The sequence below is a fragment of the Hemiscyllium ocellatum genome, chromosome 31 (assembly GCF_020745735.1).
Source record: "Hemiscyllium ocellatum isolate sHemOce1 chromosome 31, sHemOce1.pat.X.cur, whole genome shotgun sequence".
NCBI lineage: Eukaryota > Metazoa > Chordata > Chondrichthyes > Orectolobiformes > Hemiscylliidae > Hemiscyllium > Hemiscyllium ocellatum.
Window position 1 is genome coordinate 42969496 of NC_083431.1, and position 24157 is coordinate 42993652.

The 24157-nt window shown below is 41.2% G+C and overlaps 1 protein-coding gene across 1 annotated transcript in view; it reads right to left on the reverse strand.

Moving 5' to 3' along the window:
- The window catches only part of hip1 (huntingtin interacting protein 1), a 351738-nt gene extending 327789 nt beyond the window's left edge, over positions 1-23949 (reverse strand). The window contains exon 1 of the mRNA XM_060847935.1: positions 23762-23949. Coding sequence (XP_060703918.1) covers positions 23762-23866 — 105 coding nt within the window. The 5' untranslated portion in view covers positions 23867-23949. The remainder of the gene's footprint in view (positions 1-23761) is intronic.
- Positions 23950-24157: the final 208 nt, after the last annotated feature.

The following is a 24157-nucleotide window of genomic DNA, read 5'->3' on the forward strand; positions in this document are numbered from 1 at the left end:
TCCTAACTAGTGACTAATCTGCAAGTTTACCTTGAGGGTAAAACTCCCAAGTCTTTTTGTCCTTGAAAAGATAGTGCTGAGCTGCCTTCTTGAACTGCTGCGGTCCACGTGATACAGGAAAACATCTTGGTTTGTAATATTTGTCAAGAGGCCCTTCTGTTGTAAATATAATCACACTATTCATGGAAACCTGCAATTTAACAAACATTGGCTGCAATAAACAATATGCTGTGACACATCCAAAGTCTGAAACCTATTCCAGGGCTGAATGCCAGTCGGTGCCTAGTTTAAGGAGTGCACTGTTTGATACTGAATTCATCAAGACAGACCACAGCCTCAACACAATACTCACTTCATTCCATGGAATGTTGTCTGCAGACATAATAACAAAGACAAGAATTATAATTGAAGAAATAGCCAACACTACACATGGCAGCACCAACAAGCAGAACTTGAGGGTTCTTTTTGGCAGCTTCTAGCAGACTATAAACTGGCTTTCTGAAGAAAGGTTGCTCATCCCAGTGCTGAATGATTTTACCAAATCAACCAAACTTCATTACAAACCAATTGAAAATAAATGGTCAACTATTGGCTCCCTGAGCAAGAATTGGCCCTTGCTAATTAATTCGTGAAAACATTTAGAGTTTCATTAAGGAACTCAAGTATGTTTCAGTCTCCATACCAGAGAATGAGTTTACCTACACTGGCGGCAGTACAGTGAAGGTTCATGGGATGACAGGGTTATCCAATGTCAAGAGGCTGAACTAACTGGGCCTATATTCTCCAGCATGTAAAAGAGAATGAGGTGATTAAGTTGAAATATACAGGATTCTGAAGAAATTCTGAAGCCCAGATACAGAGGCTGTTTCAAGAACATAGGATTAGTCTCAGAACTAGGGTTCAATCATTTAGGATGGAAAGGAGAAGAAATCAGTTCACTCAAAGAGTTGTGCATCTGTCCAAGTGCCTGCCCGAGAGGGCTGTACATGCACTATTACAGAATATCTTCAAGGCTAAAAATCAATGGAGTTTGGTCTCTCAGGGAATCAAGGAATATGGGCAATGGTCAGGAAAGCAGCAGTGCATCAGCTCAAAAGGCCTACTCCTTATTCCCGTTTTACATTCTAACGCACCACTGTGCAGAAAAAGTGGTAAGACGTCAGCTTCAGAATGACAACAAGGTTCCTTCATGGCAAAGCACAGATACAGACATCAGGTGAAGACAGACCCCCAATGACCATCATCAGCAACAATCTGTGTTCATGTGGAGGACAGGCAGTGTATGAAACAAGTACCACAATTACTAAAAGGGAGGGGAAAACAAAATAAAAGTTTCCAAAATGGATAAACATTTCAGGATATGTTCTAATTCATCGCAAAAGTGGCAAAATTTCCTTAGTCTCTGCTGGAGCCCAAGTACATATCATGGAGAGACAGACAACAGATATTCATTTTACCAACTCTACCATCCTCACACTCTAGAATAAGCTTCTACGCATTTCCTTGGTTACATGCAATGATCTGCAGTTCTGGAATGACATCCTTTCAATGCAGTTTAATCGAGTTTCTAACAGAAAATAGCATTTAGGGATACAATGTATCAGTAATTTGAGATATAACAGATGGTAAGTGAAGTATGTTTAGAGAGAACATGAAACTTGAGACGTCTGATGCCCAAGTCTCTCCAACAGTGGGGTTTTCTGCACATTTCTGCATCTGTTATGGATGGATGCTGGAGATTAATCAACAGCACCAGCACTGTTGTGTTTGTGTCAGTTGTGGTTCAGTGCATAGCACTCTCACCTCAAAGTCAAATGGTTCGGGATTTCTTTTAATGCTTTTGGGCATCACGGAGATCAGCATTTGTTGCCCATCATTTATTGCATCCGAACAGAGTGATTTGCTGAGGTCAGTTAAGGGTAACCACATTGCTGGAGTCACATGTAGGCCAGGAGTAAGCAAGGATGGTGGATTTCCAACCCCAAAAAGGCATTTGTGAACCAGATGGGTCTTTACAACACTGTTTCCAGGACTAGATTTGTATTCCAGATTCATAAGCTGAATGTAAATTTCATCAGCTGCCAAAATAGAATTTGAACTGTCCCCAGAGCTTCAGTCAAGACTGAATTAGTAGTCCAGTCACATTAATGCGACTCCATCATTCTCCCTGCTCCAGGACCTGAACATTAAAATCAAGGCTGACACTCCACACTGAGTGAGCACTGACTGCTCTGAGTGCTGACTTTTGGAGGAGATGTTAAACTGAGGCCACATCTGCCCCTCAGGTGCGTTTTTGTTTCAATCAAATCACATGGTTGTGTACTGAAGAACAGTAGGGGACATCATAAAAATCAAAGAACATCATAAAAATTAAAGCTTATCTGTAACTGTCATATTGTCCTTTATATGCTTTCTGCATACAAATTGGCTGCCGTGTTTCCTATATTACAATACTGACTACACTTTACAAGTACTTAACTGTCTATAATATGGACACCTGTGCTCATAAAAACATGCTGCAGAAATACAGGGATATTTTTCCCCATGCTATGACCAGAAAGATAAAAAATTAACTTGCTAAACATTGTTCTTTTTCCCATCCTGAACTTCCTGTGCTTCGATACACACCGTTACTGTTAAATATATTGAGAGATAAATATGACAATCCTGCAACTGTTTTAAAACATATGGTCACCCAGTTATAGGAAGAATATTATTAAGTTGGAGAGGGTTCAAAAGAGAGATTTACCAGGATGCTGCCGGGTATGGAAGGTTTGAGTTAGAGTTATAAAGAAAGACTAGATAGGCTGGGACTTTTTTCACTGGAGTGTAAGAGGATGAGAGGTAACCTTACAGAAGTTTATAAAATAATGAAGGTTATAGATAGAGTTAACGGTAGTTGTCTTTTCCAGAGGATAGGAGAGTTCAACACTAGATAGCACATTTTTAAACTGAGAGGTGAAAGATTTCAAGAAGTCATGTGGAGCATTTTATTTTTAAACAGAGAGTGGTTCAAGTGTGGAATGAACTTACTGCATCCACTACTTCATCAGGAAGATTACAATGTTTAAAAGATATTTGAATAAGTACATGAAAAGGAAAGGTTTGGAGGGATATGGGCCAGAAGCAGGCAGGTGGAACTAACTTAGTTTGGGATTATGTTCAGCATGGAGCAGTTGAACCAAAGGGTCTGTTTCATTGCTTTATGACTATACGATCTGGCCACATCATCCATTCAGTTCCTCTTACTTTGGGTGGAGTGCATATTAAACCCTTAGGACACCAAATTCTACAATTCCCTCTCCAGGAGTGCAAGACATGCAGAAATTCTGGCCTGCATCAAACTGATGTGTTATGGGGTTATCACACTCAGGCTGACGACTCCATACCAGTACAAGGACTATGCACATTCAGGAAAACCAGGGAAACACAAAGCAATTCCAATGCACAAAAGCCTTGAAGAGTCCAACGTTTAAAAACTCACTTTCAATTGAGCACAATCACCAATTGCTCTGGGACCTATTAGCCTTCCTCGATTTCAGGGGAATTTTCTTGGCCTTCAAGTTCAGTTGGACAGAGCAGTGTTCGACCTTACGAGAATGTGATTGGGTGGAGCAGCTGCAGTGGCTGGGAAACATCAAGGTAGGATGGCAGCTGGATCGGATCATTTCAATTAAAGTTAAACAGCATGAAAAAAGTTTGAAAACAGCCATTTCAATCACATTTATTTTCCCTAACCCAACCAGCATTTAGCCCCTTTGGGTTAAGATAGATTCTGAGCCGGATGTTAATTCAATCCTTCGCAAGACAAATTAAAGGAATGCAACTTTAGTGCCATCTGGTGGGTTTCTGTAACAGGTTCAGCTTGTCAGGTAATCACACAAAAGCATTGTTCTGATTTTACATTGCTGTCACAATGTTCAACCAAATGAAGATTCCATTTTTAATCATCATGCCGTTAGTCTATGTTGGTAATTCTCAAAAATCTCCAAGCATAATCACAATCTGTGTGTGTGTTTCAAGTGAGATCATAGTGACCTCTCCCAGAACTCATCCGAAAAGTACACCATACAGGGTTGAGCCATGCAATTCTTGAAGATCCAGGTTTGTACTTGTTCGTTTTTCTGTATTGTACAGAAGAATTGCATCAATTTTTCTGCACAGAAAATAGTAGGAAAGACTTTTTTCATTGTTTCGCTAAAATACAGATAATTGTTTTTAACAAATAAAGTGTAAGTACATAAAAGGGTTCTTAATCCATTCCTTACAGTCTATGCAGAGAGAAAAAAAAACACAATCAGCATATTGGAACTTGACATCCCCTGGAGCAACTATGCAGTTGCAAAACAAAAAGGCATTCTTAACTCATGGCAAAGTATTTACATTCATTTGAGGCATCAGCGGGTCTGAGAAGTGAACAGAACCATGTTATAATTTGGCAGAAAGAACTCAGATGGTCTTTGTCCCAAGCTTTAGTGCATCCCTCAGCATGTAGTTCTTGACCTTAGAATGTGGCAGTCCACAATATTTGATCGAGATCAACTCTTCACACTGGAAGACCAACAAGCTTCCAGTAGATCAAACAGCGCGTTTCACCAAGGTGATGGTCCTCCAGGCACAGTCGATGTTTGTCTTGGTGAGCGTCCTAAGGGACACACTGTACACCACAGAGTCCTGAATTACGGAGCTGATCGGGACAAACCACGACAAAAACCGCTGCATGTCTCTCCAGATTTCCTCTGCAAAGACACATTCCAGAAGGATATATGTGTGACTGCCAGTTCGCCCCTGCAGCCTCAAGCGCAGCACGCAGTGGCACAGAGAGTCTGAACATACATGAAGGATGTCTAAGCAATGTCTTGGTGCTTGTTGCAAAGTTCTGGTTAAAAGGTAATCTGCCAAATGACTGACAGTCTATTCAGAGAACTACCCAACAGACTCAATTATCTCCTTTTTCTGCAGCGCTAGAGAACATTACGTGCTTTCAATCTTGGCCGACTTGTGACCATGGATGTTTTCCTCTGCAAACTTTTCTACAGAGGACAGAAGATACGAAATACTTGAACTACTTCAGCCCAATTCATCATAACATCAGAGATATGAAGAATCTCAATATGCAGTGACACTTGGAGCTTGCGTACGGAGGGCTCTAAGCATAATCCGAGGCAGCCACCAGGATGAGGGCAGTATTGGGTAGGTCTTTTCCTATCAGGCCCCATCTAGAGGTTGTACAGCAGATGAAGTGGAAGATGACTTGGGTTCATGCAGTGGTGCAGATTCAGAGCATAGGCAAGATCTGCACTACTTGCAGGAACACCAAGAGTACCTCACATGCTATGACCAAGGTTTTACATACAATGGAGAGGGAGCAGCACGCCAGGAGTCCAGTTCCTGCCTCAACCTGGTAATATGTTCTTCCCAAGTTCAAGGGCACATCCTAGATCCTCTGAACCATAGTCCCAGCACATGTAAATAATCAGACCTGACAGTTAAGGATCAGTCAGCCCAGTTCCCAAAGAATAAAGCCTCGAGTCGTCTTGGGAGCCAAGGTGACCAGTTCAAAAGGAGCACAGAAGCTCACGAGTCTGCATACTAGCAGTGGATCTGAGCAGCAAGTGGCAACATCATCCATGTATAGGAAGGCTTTGATCTGTAGACTCCATGGCATGAAATATCCACCCGTCTAAGGCTTGCATCCTTCCTGATGGACTCAGCAAAGGTTTAATACAAGACACATTTCAGCGGGAGAGGGAATGCAGCTATCCTGACTCCAGATCCGATCGGGAAACTTTCTGATTCTGATGTATTGATTGAGACTGATGTTGCTCTCTTTACTTTATTGAAAGGGCTGCTCCTTAGGTTTTAGTTGGCATGTGTCCCATGCTCCTGATCTAAAGGCACCCAGTAAGGGGAGGGGCTGACCAGTCTATGGACCTTCTCTTGGGTCTGCTCCTGAACCTGGCCAAAGCAGCTATCAATAGGTCCAAGCAGCGGGTTGTAGAGGGGCTCATCGTTCCTGACTGCCCGCCATTGTTTCGCAGCTACATCTGTATTCAGGTGTACATCTGTATCCACGGAGGGGGAGCACACAGTGTTCAACAGCACAGTCAAGGCATCGAGATTGGTGGCTGCCACAGGGGTTGGATTGCATCATCATCATTTTGCTTTATTAAGTTTATGCCTAGTCCTGTTGGCTTCCATTCATCTTTTTAGTTTGCAATTGATTTTGATACAGTGTGCCTGTGCGAGCTGCTTCAGTATTGTTTTTGTTTGGACTCCCTCAAAGAATCAAGGGAGATCTATTCTGCATTTTAACTCCTCGTTGTCCCTGTCCTGGAAGTGTTTGATGGGAAAGTTGTCAAGGAGATTTTATGTTCGGTATATTTTGAGTTCAAATGTGTGCTGGAACTCTTAGTCCATATATTAAACTGTTGCTGTCCCTGGATGGAATTTTACTTTGAGTTTAAAGAGAAGGAAAAGGTTTTCTTCTGTATTCACCCGTGCTGTCCTGTCCCAGGAGTGTTTAATGGGGTTGGTGTCAAGGGAAATTTGCTTCCAGTTCACTGCTAGTTCAAGGGATAGAGAAGGTTTTCTTTTGCATTATTATCCCTGTGGGTTGCCTTGTCCTAGGAGTATTTGTTGGGGGCAGTGTCAAAGGCACCTTGCTTTCAGTTCTAAAGTGTTCAGACTTATGTTACCGTCGTACAATTGGATCCAATTGCTGATTCCCTCCCCAAAGCCCCATTTGGAGAGCATGCCCCATATGGAGGTGTGTCAAAGCCCTTCTCCTGGTTCAGGCTGATGAGGCAGGTGACCACCACCTGTCCTGCATGAGGTGATCAGATCCATGAGCAACAGAAGGTTCTTAGATATTTTCCTGCCGATACATCACAGGTTTGGTCAGGGTGAATTACCGCTCCGAGAATAGAACTAATCCAGTTGGTGATGTCCTCAGACAGGACTTTTGTAGTCCACATTCAACAGTTTCTAATTTCTCAAAACTTGCCAACAATTTCTAATTTCCTCTTCAGCCGGCTTTCACTTGAAAGTCAGGGTCATGATACCTTTCCTCATCAATTCACACATGCTACCTCCCCAATGCATGATGTTGTACATGACCAGCAGGACTTGGCCAATCACAACCCAACCTGGCCAGTAAGCCATTGCTTCTGGGAGTTTAATCCTTGTTTTGTAAAAATGTACTTTAATGATAAAAAAAACTTTGTATACGCAGTTACTACAGCATTTTTGTACGGTCTTTGCACATGAATAACAAACATTGGAATTTGTCATTCCTGCAGTTGTAAAACAACAACCCCTTAGGCATTCCTTACTTACACAGGACTATATTTACATATATCTGAGGAACCAAGAGGGCCTGATTACTGAACGGACCCCATTCTACTTGACAAAAAGACTTAAACAGTAGTCTGTGACCAAGCACCTTCACAGCGGCTTCCTCAAGTGCATCCCTCAGCACGTAATCGTGGACCTTGAAACAGGTCAGTCTGCAATCAATCAAGGTCAACTCTTTGCACTGGGAGACAAACAAGTTTCAGGCAAACTAAAGTGCATTTTTTACCAAATTGATAGTCTTATAGGCACAGTCGATATTTCTCTCACTATGCATCCCAGGGAACAGACCAGAGTGCACAAAGCCCTCTGTCAATCAAGTTAAACTACGAGCGAAATCCTGCAGAGTAGATATTCTGCACAAAATAAGAGTTGAAAAGACTGTGGAAGTGTAATCAAGAGGGAAATCAGGAAGGCACAGAGTGGGCAGGGAGCAACATGAGATTATTTTGGCAGATAGGAGAATCCAAAAGGAATCCACGAAAATATATTAATAACAAAAGAGTAACGAGGGAGAGAACAAGACCCCTTAAAGATCAACGAGGCCATCTTTATGAGTGGAACCGCAGAAGATCGGGGAGATACTAAATGAGTGTTTCGCATCAGTGTTTACTGTGGAGAAGTACATGGAAGCTAGAGAACTTGGGGAAATCAATAGGAATATCTTGAAAAGTGTCCACATTACAAAAGGTGGTGGAACTGGACGTCTTAAAACACAAAGGTGGATAAATCCCCTGAACCCGATTAAGTGTACCGTAGAACTTTGTGGCAAGCTAGGGAAGAAATTGCTGTGTCACACAAAGATGTCTGCGTCATCAAAAGTCACAGGTGAGATGCGGACAACTGGAGGCTAACTATCATTGTGCCATTATTCCAGAAAGGTGGTAAAGAAAATCCAGGGAACAACACAGCAGTGAGCCGGACGCCAGTGGAACGTTGTTGGAGGGGTTTCTGAGGGACAGGAGTTACTTCTACTTAGAAGGGCAAGAACTGATTAGGGATAGTCAACAGGGCTTTGTGCATGAGAAATCATGTCTCACTAACTTGATTGAGTCTTTTGAAGAAGTGACAAAGATGACTGATGAAGGTATAGCAGTGGATGTTGTCTATATGGACTTCAATTCAACATAGTTTCTTGTGGTAGACAGGTCAGCAAGGCTACTTCACATGGAATACAGGGAGAACTAGCCATTGAATACAGAACTGGCCTGAAGGTAGGAGACAGAGGGTGGTGATGAAGGATTGTTTTTCAGGCTGGAGGCCTGCGACCAGCAGTGTGCCTCACGGATCAGTGCATGGTCCACTGCTTTTTGTTATTTGTATAAATGATTTGAATGTAAACACAGGAGAACAGTGAGTAAGTTTGCAGATGATACCAAAATTGGTGGTATAGTGGACAGCAAAGGTGATTATCTCAAGAGTACAACAGGACCTTGATCAGGTGGACAAACAGGCCAGTGAGTGGCAGATCAAGTTTAACTTAGATAAATGTGAGGTGCTGCATTTTGGAAAGGCAAATCAGGGCAGGACTTACACGCTGAATGGTAAAGCCCTGGGGAGGGTTGGTGAACAAAGACCTTGGAGTGCAGGTACATAGCTTCTTGAAAGTTGAGTCGCAGGTAGAGAGGATAGTGTAGAAGGTACACTTGGTCAGTACATTCAGTCCAGGAGTTGGGAAGTCATGTTGTAACTGTACAGGACATGTATTCCAAACATGACCGAACCTATGTTCAGTTCTGGTCTCCCAGTTATAGGAAAGACACTGTGCAACTTGAAAGGGTTCAGAAAAGATTTACAAGGATGCTGCTGGCGTTGAAGGGCTTAAGCTGTTCGGAAAGGCTGAATAGGCCGGGGCGGTTTTCCCTGGACAGTAACAGGCTGAGGGGTGCCTTAAAAATTTATAAAATCATGAGGGACATTAATAGGATTAATAGCCAATGTCTTTTCCTCAGGGTAGGAGAGTCGAAAACTGAAGGGCATAGGTTGAAGGTGAGAGGGGTAAGATTTAAAAGGTACTGAAGGAGCAACTTTTTCATGCAGAGGGTGGTGTGTGAGAGAGAGAGAGAGAGAGAGAGAGAAAAAGAGAAAGAAAGATTAGTGTGGTGCTGGAAATACACAGCAGGTTTTGGGCAGAAGCCCTTCATTCCTGATGAAGGGCTCCTACCCAAAACGTCGATTTTCCTGCTCCTCAGATGCTGCCTGACCTGCTGTGCATTTCCAGCACCACTCTAATCTCCAGCATCTGCAGTCCTCACTTTCGCCTAAAGGAAGTGGTGGAGTTTGGTACTATTACAGCATTTATAATACATCTGGATGGGGATATGAATGGGAAGGATTGAGAGAGACATGGGCCAAATGCTGCTAAATGAGAAGAGATTAGTTTAAAATACCTGGCTGGTGTGGATGAGTTGGACCAAGGGGTCTGTTTCTATCCTGTACATCTCTATGACTCTACGACAAAAGAACGTCAAATTACCAGGTATACATTCTTCAACCTTCGCCATAGTCACCGTGATGGTGTTCTGAACACCGTGGCCTGTGGAATGGGTGCTTGCATTGGCGATTGATCTTGTTGGCTGGATACTGAATGAGCATTAGGTCAAAGCCAGCAGAAGGTCCACCAATATCAGGTCAGGTCAACCACTGATCCTCCAGTGACCAATGATAATCCAGCAAAAAACTCAAAATCCTCTGATGACTCGCAACTCAGAACAAGAGAGATGTTCATTGGGATGTGGACAGTTCCTCAATGTCCCAGATCAGCAACACAAAGGCAAACAACCCTCTCACTGCAGAAAACATTCTACTCATAGAGGCAGCTGCAGAAATAAAATGTAACAACTCAACAGACATATAAATTTAAGAATCCTAACCATATTTTCGAAACACTTTGAAAACCTCTCAAGGATCCTGGCACCCAGTAGCGAGTCAATGAAACCTGGCTGCTGATCAACAAAGTTGCACCCACTCTCGACTCAAGCTTACACTGTATATTCAAGTGGGTGCTCTCCTATCAGGATCTGATAACACCAGAACTCAATCTCCTGGCTTCACAATAAATGCAACATTTACAGGTATATGCAACAAAAGCTCGAAAGGCAAAACCTGCAGAAACTAATCAGGTATGAGACAGTTTTCATCAGTTCTTGGTTTTACAGCTCAGCATTAAATTGAACAGTCTTTTTCTCAGAGCAACAAAACAAAAAAAAACCAAAGTGTCATTCCCTGAAAGAGGAAGTAGTTAAGCATCTTGGTTGCATGGCAAGTTTGTACAAGTTGCTGCAAGACTGCATCAAATGCAATGGTTACAGATATAACACAAAGGGTAGAAATCACTAATCCTGGATTTACACCCCTTTTCAGTCTTGGTCCGGCTCTGCATTATGACTTTCATTCCTTCACCTGGACAAATTCTTTCTAAAGGCAAAGATTTAAAATCAGTCAAAAAGTGGTCACAAAAATCTCAGTCACCAGACTCAATGAAAACACCTTATTGACTGTGGGGAATTACAACGGAGAAAAGGCTAGCAGTCCCAATCTCGAGGCACACTAGCAGTTTTGGGCAAACGAAGCACCACATCACACTGTCTGCCTTAGAGTAAGAAATAAAGAAATTGACTGAAACAAGATAAGGAACAATGAAAATGGTAAAGGGAACAGATGCTGCATCATAGGGCAGCTAAAAAAAACCACAAGGTTAAGTCATTTGAATTAACTTCCTTCCAGCTACTGACCTGCCTGCTGTACACAGCCAGCATTTTTACAAACCAAAACAAACAATATTATAAAAGATTACTCCTAAATGGTTGAATGATTTTTCCATTTCTCATTCAGCATTTTGATAGACAGCGAAAAAAAGTGACAAGCACTGGGCTCTCTTTCTGATAATTACACTAGGTTTCAACAGAAGCAGGAAAGGAAATCATTGTTAAATTTATCAAATCACTACTCAAGAGTGTCAATGGGTGACATGTATCTTCTTACAATTACTATCAAGTTCATCTACTGGTGACAAGCAGGTAGGAACTTCCATGCACTGTACTTCGGATGCTGTGCTCAAGATGCCTCTCAAATACAATGGGACTTCAATCATTTCTCAGACATACATACCTCCAAATTGTCAGTAAATGCACAGATTTTCCAACAGGCATGCAAGTGCTATTTTGAGTCCTCTACCTATCTATACAAGAATAGTGTTCATCCATCATCAGTGCAGTCAAACAAAACCCACTCCAAGAGATTCAATGTGGTGTTCAGCTGAGAAAGGTGGGAGAAGGGAGAGATTGCTAGTTTAAATACAAACTGGAAGTTGCGGGGGGTGGGGGAAGAGATTTTCTTTTTCAAAATGCATGCACAGTGACAGCAAATTCAGAAACTCGTTAACAAAACAGCCATACAACCATGAATGAGGCCAGTAAACATATGCCCATGTCCTATGAGATCGCAGTATATTTTTTAATCACTGAATTCTGTAATACAAGCAGAATTCCTTTTACTATTGATTCTGAAAGCATTAGATGCCGCAGAGACCTGACCATCATTTTTAATTTTCCAAGTCAATTCTCGGCTAATTTATCAACTTGTATTGTTCATCTAAACACTGGATTTCCCACAGTCGATGTGCAGGAATTCCAACAACCAGTTAACTTTATAAATTACACTGCAGACTTTCTGAACAAGTTACGTAAGATCCCAGCTAGAATTAGGTATTCACTTTATTCTTTAGAAAGAAAATACATCTTTAGAACAAGTGGCTTGACCATTTTCGCTGAGGGCAATTTATTGGACATGAACACCTCCACTAGGATTGCTACATCTGGTTTCTTCCACCTCACAGCAACAGATCTGGACAAAAACATAAAAGCTAAGGAATACATCAAGAATTATAGCTTACCTCATAAATCCATTTCCAGCATTGTTTACAAGTGAATCATTACTTCTTTAAATGTACTGTGTGAAAATCAACTGGCTTGCCTTCTGTGGCAAGTATTTGCTGTAAAACACTGTCTTTTATACATTTAAAAAAAAAAGTCAACCTGTTCAGACATGTTATCTACAGCAAAGGAAAAGATGGGTCTTGAACCTGGGCCTCCTGGCTCAGAAGTATGAATGCTACCATGTGCTGCAAGAGCTCAGTCACTGTTCATTATAAAGCAAGTTCACATAAGCTACATGATGGCAGAAACTGTTAGTTTCACTCTCATACAATTGCTAGTTACATTCAGGGACACTCCATTATCACAAAACAGCAACATACAACTCACAACAAAACTGGCTGTGGCAATTCCCCATTGGAATCATCCAAGTAATTTGGTTCTAAAGATGACAAAAAACATAATTCGTTGACATAGCAAAGGACTTAAAGAACATCTCCAATCAAACAAAATCATCCACCAACCTGCTCAACAGCTGTCTGTCAATTTAAAGGGTATCCAAACTTGAAAATATCTTTGAAAGATCAGTCACGTGAACTTACTGGTCACCTTCCTCAAACTGTAGATTAGACATTCTGTCTTCAAAGCCAAAACTGAATTTGGACTCCAACTGACATCACTTCAGCAACAAACATGAAAACAGGACAGACAACACACGATTGTCAAGGACCTTTTACATTTTTTAAAAACCTGCTCAGACATGTTATCTACACCAAAGGAGAAGATGGGACTAGAACCTAGCCTCTTGGTTCAGAGGTATGAACGCTACCATTTGCTGTTTTGTTGAAGGTCCTCTATTTCAGAAAAGATGTTCGGGAGGGGACCCTCTGCCCCACATTCAGACAGTTAGACAAGATTCTAAAGGCACAAAATGCAAGTACAATAAATTGTATTATTTATACCAAAATTAACAGATTACTCAACCAACAACAGAAAAAGGGTGATTTATTTGTTCATTGATTACATATGATTTGTGGACATTAGTGCAAACTTTCTCCAAAATTTACTCATACAAATTACATCTGCTCTTCCAAAGAAATTTCTCATCGTACAGAACTTTGAGGCATTGTAAGGCTGTGATCAGAGGCTTGGCTAATGCCATTCTTTCTTTTTTCCTTCCGCAGGTGTATATGGCTCTATTACTTTACAACAGCTTTTGTAAACACAGCAACTGCCTTTGGCTGTATACATAACAAATTGAAATGTGGACCCCCAGTAAAAACTTGCATTGGTTATTATTTCATGATAGAACAGTGCCCAAAAGAATGAGACACCCTGGAAAGAACTTATGCAAAGGTTTAGTGGATTAGGACACCACATGCGAAACAACATAGACCAAACTTAGATTTGAAGCCCCAGCTGAGTAGAATTTAGCTGATCCCAGGCAAGAAAGCCAAACAGACTGAGGAGGAAAGGAGTCAGCCAAGGTTTCCTCTCCTAATCACTGTCTAGACTTAAAGCAGGCAGGTCCATATGTGTACGCAAGGTGAGGACATAATCAGGCTACAGTGGTTCCTCCTTCTCATTTGAGGAGCCTGCCAATAATCAGTGTGTCAGAAGACATGAAAAGAAGAAATTAAAAGCAAACTCTGACTACACCCATTGCATTTATCATTGCCTCCAGCATAATAAATGAAAATATTTATAATTGCTTTTAGACTGGGAGGCGTGAAGAGAATGGAACTGGCTTGCAGCCAAACCAGAACACAATGCAGGCAAGATAACAAAGAAATTATATATCTGTACAGGTATTTCAGATACCCAGATACACAACAAACCTTCAGAGATGATGATACTCCTGCTCCTAACTCTTATGTAATATGAGGGTCAAAAATGTGGAAAAAAATTTATGAATTTTTGACCACACCCTGACTTCGAAACAAAGTTTAAAGCCGAACACTGCAGGATGATCCAATTAAACACACAAAAGGTATCCTGTCCATTCAGGAGGACACAGCAGGTTTGCACACAAGCCATGCCTTCCACCACACCAGCACCAGGCCAATTCAAACTACACAAATGAACCAGAGGCAATCTTAGCCCCAGATTAGCACAAGTGTAGGTCAAAGCTAACTACAGTAAAGACTGTGGGCAGGGAGTCACACCATGTGGCTGGAAAGTATTTCCTTCAAGTGTTTTACTAAAAGGAGAGATAAGGCTAGTTATTGAATGGTTGTCAGTGGGGTTTGAGGGAGGAATGACAGCCAGAACACCATGACAACTTCCTGCTCTATGAAAACAGATCTTCTTGAGAACCACAAAAATCTAAATTGCAGAGGAGAATGACGTTTACCATCTTTATTTAATGGTATGCCATCATTTGCTGACAGGTATAACATCAGAGATCCTGCCATGCCTTGCTATGTTTGACCATTAGCTCAGCTATGAACTTCCCAGATTCAATCTTTGATGAGGATGAAGTTCTGCAAATCAGCAAACAAACTAACCCAGATGTTTCAAACAGACTTAAGCATGAGCCACAGACAGAGAAAATGAGAAGTGTACCCTTTGAAACAGCACCTGGAAGTCAATGCAGGGTAGAATTGGCTCAGAGGTCAAATAGCCTGTCAACACTTACAAAAAAAGGCTAGTTTAACAAGACATGAACAGGTGGGCAGTATTTTTAGAATTACACCAAGCAAAGATTCAACATGCTGAGGTAGGCAAAACGATGGTGGGGGGGGGGGGGGGGAAGAGTCTTGCTTTCAGGCCTTTCCTATTAACACTGATTCCACCACCCTGGAAATGCTGGTCACATTCTCCACTAGTGATGGCGTAAATATTTAATGCACCATCTGTTGTTGTACAAGAATCAATGGAAACAAAAAGTGACTTATGAACTACGCATAATCATTTGCCCTGCAATGAACAATTAAACCTTTCCAACAAATCCTTGGTTGGGTTACAGCAAATTATCATTCTGCATTTTGGCCCTTTTCTTTTATCGAATGATCAGTCAGACTGGCTACGACCTCTATTCCCACCATACTAAATTACCCATTGTTCTCAAATCAAAGCACAATTTACTTCTGATGGTATCTTCAACATACTAGTTCAAACTACACTAGCAATTACTAGTTTATATTCAAGTTCAGTTTGGATTTTTATTTGATTAAATACATTCCTCATTAATTCAAGCCTGATGATGACACATCCCTTCTCACAGTAACTGTTCCTCTTTCTACTGACAGCAAAGTAGAGTTACCCATGTGTCCTTTGAGCTGGGCCCAATCAGCACTTATTCTCTGGGCAAAATGATTATGGGTTCAAGCTCCATTTCAGCACAAAATTTGAGCTTAGAATTGAGATATGTTAAGTGCAGTAATACCCTTTGGTTGTGAAGTAAAAGCAGGGCTTCATCTGTCAATATAATGGATGGGATATCATGCAGGATATTAAAAAGAGTTTAATGAACTTTTTGTACCTTCTTTAAATAAGTAGAAGTAAAATCAGATCAGCTCTTGATTTGAGCTAAATTAGTAGAATGCCGATGATTTGTCTATGTAAACGTTACTATTTCAGACACATTATATAAATAATACCTTTTATCAGAATATCTCAACTGCTTTACATTATATATATAACAATTCAGAAGAGGTAGCAGAATGCTCAAATAAAAATTATACTGCATTCAAAAAAATGCAGTTCAAAATGAATTTCTCAAACAAGAACAAATTCAGGAATATTTCAGGGCTAAATGAGAAGACAGACACTGGTTGAATATTGAAACTACTTCCCCATGCTTACTCAGGGGATCAATAGTTATGGGGAGAAGGCAGGATCATGAGAAATATATTAGCCTTCGTGGGAGCAGACACAATGGGCCAAATTGTTAAGTCCTGTGCCTGTATCCTATTATCTTATGATAGAGTCGGAGACTAGCGTTATTTATATCCTCTAGTTGTCTCAGAGGTTAAATCTGTACTTATCATTTCATTCAAACCCTGAATGCAGGACTAGAATACCCATTCTAAAATAGAAATTCAGCCTCGACTTTGTTTCCTGCATTTTCACTTGTGTGATGTCGCGTACAATCAGAATCTGCAAATTGTGGCACAACAGCTGAACGTAAAGTTGAATGAGATGTAAAGACTCTAGTACAGTCAAAACATACAAGTCTTCTTGTGCAGCAAACAGAATGACAGCGACCCAGAAGAGTGGAGTATATGTGCTCTGTGTCACGTGAGCAGACATCTCAAGTATATTCAAATGGAGAGGGCATTAGACAAAAAGGTTCACAAAGGAGTCAATATTTATTTCAGGCATCAGCAGTACAAGGCTAAAGAAACTCAGGCTTTTCAGCCTTGAAAAGTGATCAAGAGAGGACCTTGCATTCACAAGGTAAATCCACATGTTATTTTGAACTAAATTGAAACAATAGGGTAAGGAGACAGATTCAAGGCAAATGAAAGGCAAAATTAAGGCTGATGGCAGCAAGTTTTTCAAACATATAGATTAACATATGAAGTGGACACCCAATATTGGAAGTGAAAACTCTGGACTCGTTTTTAAAAAGTGGACACCAGGGCAAGCAAATTATAGCAGAAAGTACAATAGGTTGACTGGCCTTTAATCACAATTTGCTCCCATGGATGATGTGCATCCAGCATAAACATTTACAGCAATGATCCCTCAGCATTCTTCCTTTCATACTACCAATAACAACATAACCCAAAAGCAGTTGTTCAGTCTGCAAACAAGGAATTCATGCACTAGAAACTGTCTCTCCAAGGACATTGAGCTCTGGAAGCAGTGCCCAAGAGTGTGTGTGGGAATCTGCGATTGTTACTTCATGCACCACCATCCTTCCTCTTCACTGTACAATCCAGGCACCCTTGGCAAAAACTCAAAGTTGAGCCATCAAGCCATGTATAACAGTGATGCCATTCTTTTCAGAAGTAAATACAATGGACAGCTTCCAGATAAAGTCTCACATTGCTAACAGTTGTCACTAATTTTAACTCAAGCCACTCACAACAAGCAAGTTTTCTGCAGTGTCCACAAGAGTCCAAGAAGTTGGACAAGACAATACAGAGCAAAAGCAAGAAAGTAAGGAAGCAAAGAGAAAAAGATGAGCAAGTCCAGCAAGATTCATGCTGAACAAAGTGAATAATTAGATGTGCAGAAAGCATACATTTGAATTTTGAACAGTCTGCATCAAAAGACTAAGTATACGTCTGGTAATAAATGCAGATTTATTATTACAGACTTCTTAAAAGGAATATAATCTATATCTGTCTTGTTCTTTTCCTGTTTCAGCAACATTCAACATTTACAGTGCTGTGATTTCAGCACAGACAGAAGAGCAATTCCATTTACTTCAATAAAAAGGATAGTCTTGAATGACCCCAAGCTACACAATAATTAACACTGTTCTGCAACAGAATTTTAACTGGAGTCCACAAATTTCTGGACTGGAAGCAATGAGCCATCAACATAATGAACAACTAAATGACTGCGCCATCAGAACCAGCATTTTCTAGTTTTAATTACTTCAGTCTTAGAACCAAACCTGCTGTTGAGATAAATTCTCACTAAGTATCACCTTACTCTGTGCAACAATCACTATGATGTTAAGTGATATGAATCTCCCAAACACTGCATCAGTCTCAGCATTTCAATGCTTTTGCATAATGAGAAAAATAAAAATTCCAAACCCATTTTACCTAATTCCCTCTTCTGAAGATTGTTGAATCTTACTGGGATGCAGTTTAAGTCCTTGATGGTGTTGCTGCATTCCAAAACATGCCCAGCTATCCCTTGTTTCCATGCCTGAATCTCTCCAAAATGGATTTTCTCTCATGCAATAGCCATAACCAAGATTACAATGACATTCACAATGAACGCAATACAAAAACCACTCTTCACCCTTTGGATCAGTCAGTTATCTTCAACAGTCAACCACACCATCCTTGTGCAACCCTCTCAACCATTTGCAGTTCAGTATGACTGCTCACAACTGGCTATGCTGTTCCCCAGCCAATATAGCTGGGGATCTGTGGAATTAACAATTTTTGACTCTCTCTTTTCTTCCATATTGCCATCCTGCTCTTTGGTGTCATCCAAAGACAGGAGGTCAATTTTTGCCAATATACAACATCATCCAGCTCTACTTCTCAACCCTTCTTGTTCTCTGTATCATCACATCAGTCCATTACCATAATCTCCTATATCTTGACTGATTCTAATCTCCTCTCCAATCACTGTCTCTGAGGCTGCTTGCAAATGCAGCTTCCCACGATGATCAGCTATTCTTCACCAACCTTCAACCTCTATCACAAGACACCAATTCCAATACCATGTCTGCCTCCATCCACCAATAAATTAATTCTCAGTTTTGGTCACCTCTAGGTTCAACTATTTCAATGCTTTCCTGAATAGCCTCTAAACAGATGTTCATCCAAACTTCTGTTACCTGCATCTGATCCTGCACAAGCTCTCGATATTTTCAGCGGGTCACTCTCAAGAAAGGTGCACATACATAAGAAAGTGATGGAACACTACTTCCTAGACTCAGCACTGAACTAAAATCTTGTTACCTTGAACATGACTATTCAGCAAGATATGAGGAGAAAATAAAAGACAATATGGCACAATAGTTTCAACAAAATGCTTACATTTTGTGTGTAAGCAGAAGTGACCCTACCTCCAAATTCGATTCAATTGCCACGTCTGCTTGGACAGCAAGAGCAAAAGCACGGAGTAATATTCTAGCGTTGACAGAACGCAAGTGGAAGCCTAGATGTACATGGAACAACAAATGTTTCATTGCAGAAACATGAAATGGAAAATAAAACAAGACTAAAACTAATAGCGCTCCCCCCCCCCCCCCCCCCCCCACAAGGTTCTTGCGAGAATCACAGACACTGATTGTAGTTAAGTCTAAAATCAACTTTTAAGCATCCTACTGAAACAGGATTCTGTGCACATGAACTAATCAATTAATATCCGAAACTGTAGATCAATAAAGCACCACCGTTCATTACAGAGTGAGACTACAGTTGCAAAATCACATCTTCAAAACTTTTCAGGTTTCAAACTCCAATTGCAATTTATTACCTCACTATTTTCTATACTATTATTCCACCTCAAGATGAACAAATATGGATCAATAATTTGAAGATTCAGTGTCCACCATTACAACTCCATTAATATCTCAAGCCTGTATTCAGATGTTATATGTTTAAAGTCTATATTTACAAGAAATCTTTTTCGTTAATCTATCAATTTCATTCCAAACATCATCTAGTTTCACCTACTTCCCTGACTGATGATCATTAATCTCCTTTGTGCCACATAGCAGTCTGGTCTGTTTAGACACTGGCTACTTGACTGACCAATAACTCAAACAAATGCACTCTCTCCATCCCCATGTTCCACGGCTCTGTAAGGCCAACCAATATTGTGCCTTTTTCCAATAATACAGTAGAAGAAATTGAACCTCACAAACACGTTCTTTCATTTACAGCTGACATTTCTTAATGAAAGACAACACATTTATCCAAAACAATATGCTTTATTGAAGACAACATCTTAAAAAACAACAAGTTAAAGTTGTGAAATCAGATGGCACCACACACCGCCCCAAACAACATTAACTATGTGCTACAAATAACAATACTTCATTACACCACTTAGTACTTCAAAGAAAGTTGCCTGCCTTGGAAGAATGCAGTAGAAAACAGCAAATATCTCTCTTCCAAAGGTTTATATTAGATCTTAAAATGTTTTCTCTAGGTGTAAAAAGAATGAGAAGTGATCTCATTCAAACGTAGACCTTTTTTTTCCCCACAATCAACAGAGAAGGTTCAGAGAGGATATTTCCGCTAGCCAGAGGTGAGGTAGGGGCAGGAATTTAAGACTCTAAATGCATTACATTTTTCCTCATCCAAGGATGAAGAGTTGATTGCAATCATGTTCAGTTTGGAGAAAGGGTTACATTAATTCCGATTCCTCACAGATGCTGCCAGACCTGCTGAGCAATTCCAGCAATTTCTGTTTTTGCCTCTGATTTACAGCATCCACAGTCCTTTTGGTTTTTATTTAGTATTTATCTCACTGCCAAATCTCTTCTAGCCATGCCCATCTTAAAGAAATTTTGCTCCTCTCTCCGATGAGTTCTGAGGAAATGGTCACTGGACGCAAAACGTTAACTCTGATTTCTCTCTACAGATGCTGCAAGACCTGCAAAGCTTTTCCAGAAATTTCAGTTATTGTTTCACTACAATCCTGAATCTCAATTACACTGGCTACATGATTGACCAATAATTCAAACCAATATACTCTCTCCATCCCCATGTTCCACGGCTCTGTAAGACCAGCCAATATTGTGCCTTTTACATGATCCTCTATATCAATGCCATTTTCCAGCTTTCTCTTCATACTCATCGTTGCCGTGAAATTGCACCCTTTTCTTTACAGACATTCTCGAGACAACAATGCTTTGAGTGGATGCACTTACAGAAGCAGAAGAAACAGTAGTCCTCCACTACCTCAAATAGGTAGCCACCATTTTCTTGTTAAATCTGTGCACATGCTGTGTGGCCATTTCTAATTATGTTTGAGAAGATGATGGGGATATTCCTACTCGAAACAATGTGCTGTAGGTACATTCACAGTGTTTATAAGGTGCACAGTTCCATGATTTTAATCAACAATGATGAAAGGAACAAAATATTTCAGAATGGTGGGCAATCAGGAAGTGGTGATCTCAAGTATCACAGTGGCTCAGTGGTGAGCACTGCTGCCTCACAGCACCAGGGACCCAGGTTCGATTCCAGCCTCGGGTGACTGTCTGTGTGGAGTTTGCACATTCCCCCTGTGACTGCGTAGGTTTGCCCTGGGTGCTCTGGTTTCCTCCCACAATCGAAAGATGTGCAGGTCAGGTGAATTGGTAATACTAAAGTGCCCCATAGTGTTAGGTCAATTAGTCAGAGGAAAATGGGTCTGGGTGGGTACTCTTTGGAGGGTTGGTGTGGACTGGTTGGGCCAAAGGGCCTATTTCCACACTGTAGGTAATCTAATCTGCTACCGTTGTTTCTGCAGCTGATATGGATCACAGGTTGGAAGGTACTGACAAAGAAACCTTGACGAATGAATAATGTAGATTATACACATGGCTTTCACTCCTCTGTCGAGGGAATAACCATTTAAAAGATGCTGGAGTAGGTGCCGAACAAAAGAGTTGCTTTGTCCTAGATACTACTGAGCTCAATTGTTTGGAGCAGCGTTACAATTTTCTTACCAGCTGTATGGATCTCTGAGGCCAGCAAATAGCAGCAACTTTCAGAATTGGAAGTTAATGCCGTGATTGTTGTGCCAATACCAATCGTGTGTGGGAACATCAGAACAACTGCATGCACAGTTTCGAAATAACAGTGATTTGGAGCAACACTCATCTCAGCAAGTGGAAAGTATTTCATCACAATTCTGACTTAAATCTCCAGATGAAACAGTTTGGATAAATAAGCAGGGCTGTCATTTGCTACAGAAAGATTGCCCTCTGACCTTTTCAGATAGCTGATAGACAGCCACTCCGATTAGCAGATTCTGGTGAATGCTGATCTGAAGAATATTGGTGCCAGAGAATTTAATAATAGTGGCATGACTGAAAATCAAAAGGCAACTTGCTAAACTGTCATTTTTTGGAGATAATCCTTGTTTAAACCCACATTACTTACCGACCATCACCTTAAACCAGAGCATGCTTCATTAGCTGGGGAGTGGATTCGATGGTTGAATGGCGGAGTGGACTCAATGGGCCGAATGGCCTTACTTCCACTCCTATGTCTTATGGACACACATCCTTATTTTTGATCTCATGAAGAAGGGAGGAAAATTGAAACAGCAGATGTGTGGGCAAAGGAAGCTTCTAAAACTCTCCAGCAATTTCCTGGGGCTGAAATGATTGTGCCTTCAACACTTACAACCATCTGCCTCAGTACTAGGCACAACTCAAAGCAGGAAGAGATCCGTCACACCCCAAATTCCAACCAACTTGAACTTTACTCGGAATCATGATTCAACACTTGGTAAAATGCTGCTTCGGTGGAGGACAGTCACTTTCATCTCTGGAATACAGCTCTTTTGTCCATGTTTATACTAAGGCTACTTACAATTCCTGGCAAAACCCAACGCAAGCATCAGTGACCAGAGTGAGTAAATGTGGCTGCTCCATTGATGTGTCATCCCTCCGAAAACTTTTGATGATTGGAGTTGTTTAAGAGCCCAAATTCATTCAAACTGCATTTTTTCTGACAAGCCACACAAGGGTAATATTTTAAAATATTACAGATTATGGAAAACTGTAGTAAGAGAAAGTGCTGGAGAAACTCAGTAGATCCATCATTTCTCAAAAGAGTAATAGAGTTAACATTTCAAAGTTCAATACGTCTTCTCTTCGGAACATTTGACTTTCCACTTTGTAACTGTCTGGAACAGTGAGCACAGCTGATTCTGCAGCAAGCTTCAGCACTTGAGCTAAAATGTTGTTTGTTGGGGCCAACTATCTTTGCAGTATCCAATATGCTCACCATTTACACAAAGTCATATAGAGTGAATCCAATAAACTGAAAACTGACTTTAGTGGTGATACGGATCTGAAGGGCAAATGTCAAGTGCAAACATAATACAGTAAGATGGGGTGGTTCACAGCAATCAAACCATACAAACTTCCAACAAGGAACGCTCAGCTGGGAGAAAAAGCAGATATTCACATATTACCCTCACCCTAACACATTTTAAACACAGGAGTAGTTTCCCCATAACACCTACAAAAAAACAGTGCTCTATTCACCAATTTCTCTCAGTCCATACAGGGACAGGAAAGATCAACTATGTTCTGGATCCTGGTGCAAACGAGTTACCCTGGTGATTCTGACTGAAAATATACATCTGCCTGCGCAAAACAACAAGGGGATCCAACTGTGACTGCCCCCATTACTGTACTCATACGCAAAACTGTCATGTCCTGGACCACTGTCACCCACTGAATTTTACCAGGGATTGGAAAGCAAAACAATTCAGAAAAGGGTTGCCCCAACACTCCGCCAAAACTTCTACAGTAATAACTTGTCTGAGAACATCACAACAGTTAACAGTGAAAAACTGCTTTGCTGAAATCACTTGAGGCAAGCAACCAGCCCATAAATCTCCAGTCAACAAAAGAAGCGCAGATCACTTTCACACAATCACAACATTCAAGTACAGACGGGTCACACAAAACTCATCACACACCATGCAACTTTAAAAATCGACACACAGTACAATTAAGTTATATTTGAACAATGTAAATCTTGCACGCAGGATGTGGATTGAAACAGGACTCTGGAAGGGGGTGGTTAAGAGTTCAAAGTTTAGCCACAGAGGCGAGGATCTACCTTGTACCATCCACACTCACTCACTCACTCACTCCAGGTCCTGGGGCCCATAGGGCCCGGGAGCCGAGACCAGAAGCTCCCTCCCCACCCCCTCACCTGGCCTCGCTCGAAGCTCTCTCTCTCCGCCTCCAAGCTGTTGCCCGGGCGGCCCCTCAGCAACTGAGCTGGTACTTGTTTGACGGAGCTGGCCATCTTCTCCATTGCCAACGCGATGGTTATTATTGTTATTGTTGTTCCCGCTACGGTCCCTCCACCTTCAACCAACCCAGCACTCAAACCCCGCCCACTTCTTCCCTCTCCATTGGCTACAGGCACCATACGCCCCGCGCTCATTGGACAACACCCGACCCACTTCTCGGGTTCTATAGGTCCGGCCAGGCGTCAGTCAACAGCCTGCGTTGTCGGACAATCTCGTCGTTCATTGGATCAAAGTGAAGGCTGCCCAAAGATCATTGGTCAATCTCACCCCAGTCCTCACATCATTGGGTAAAA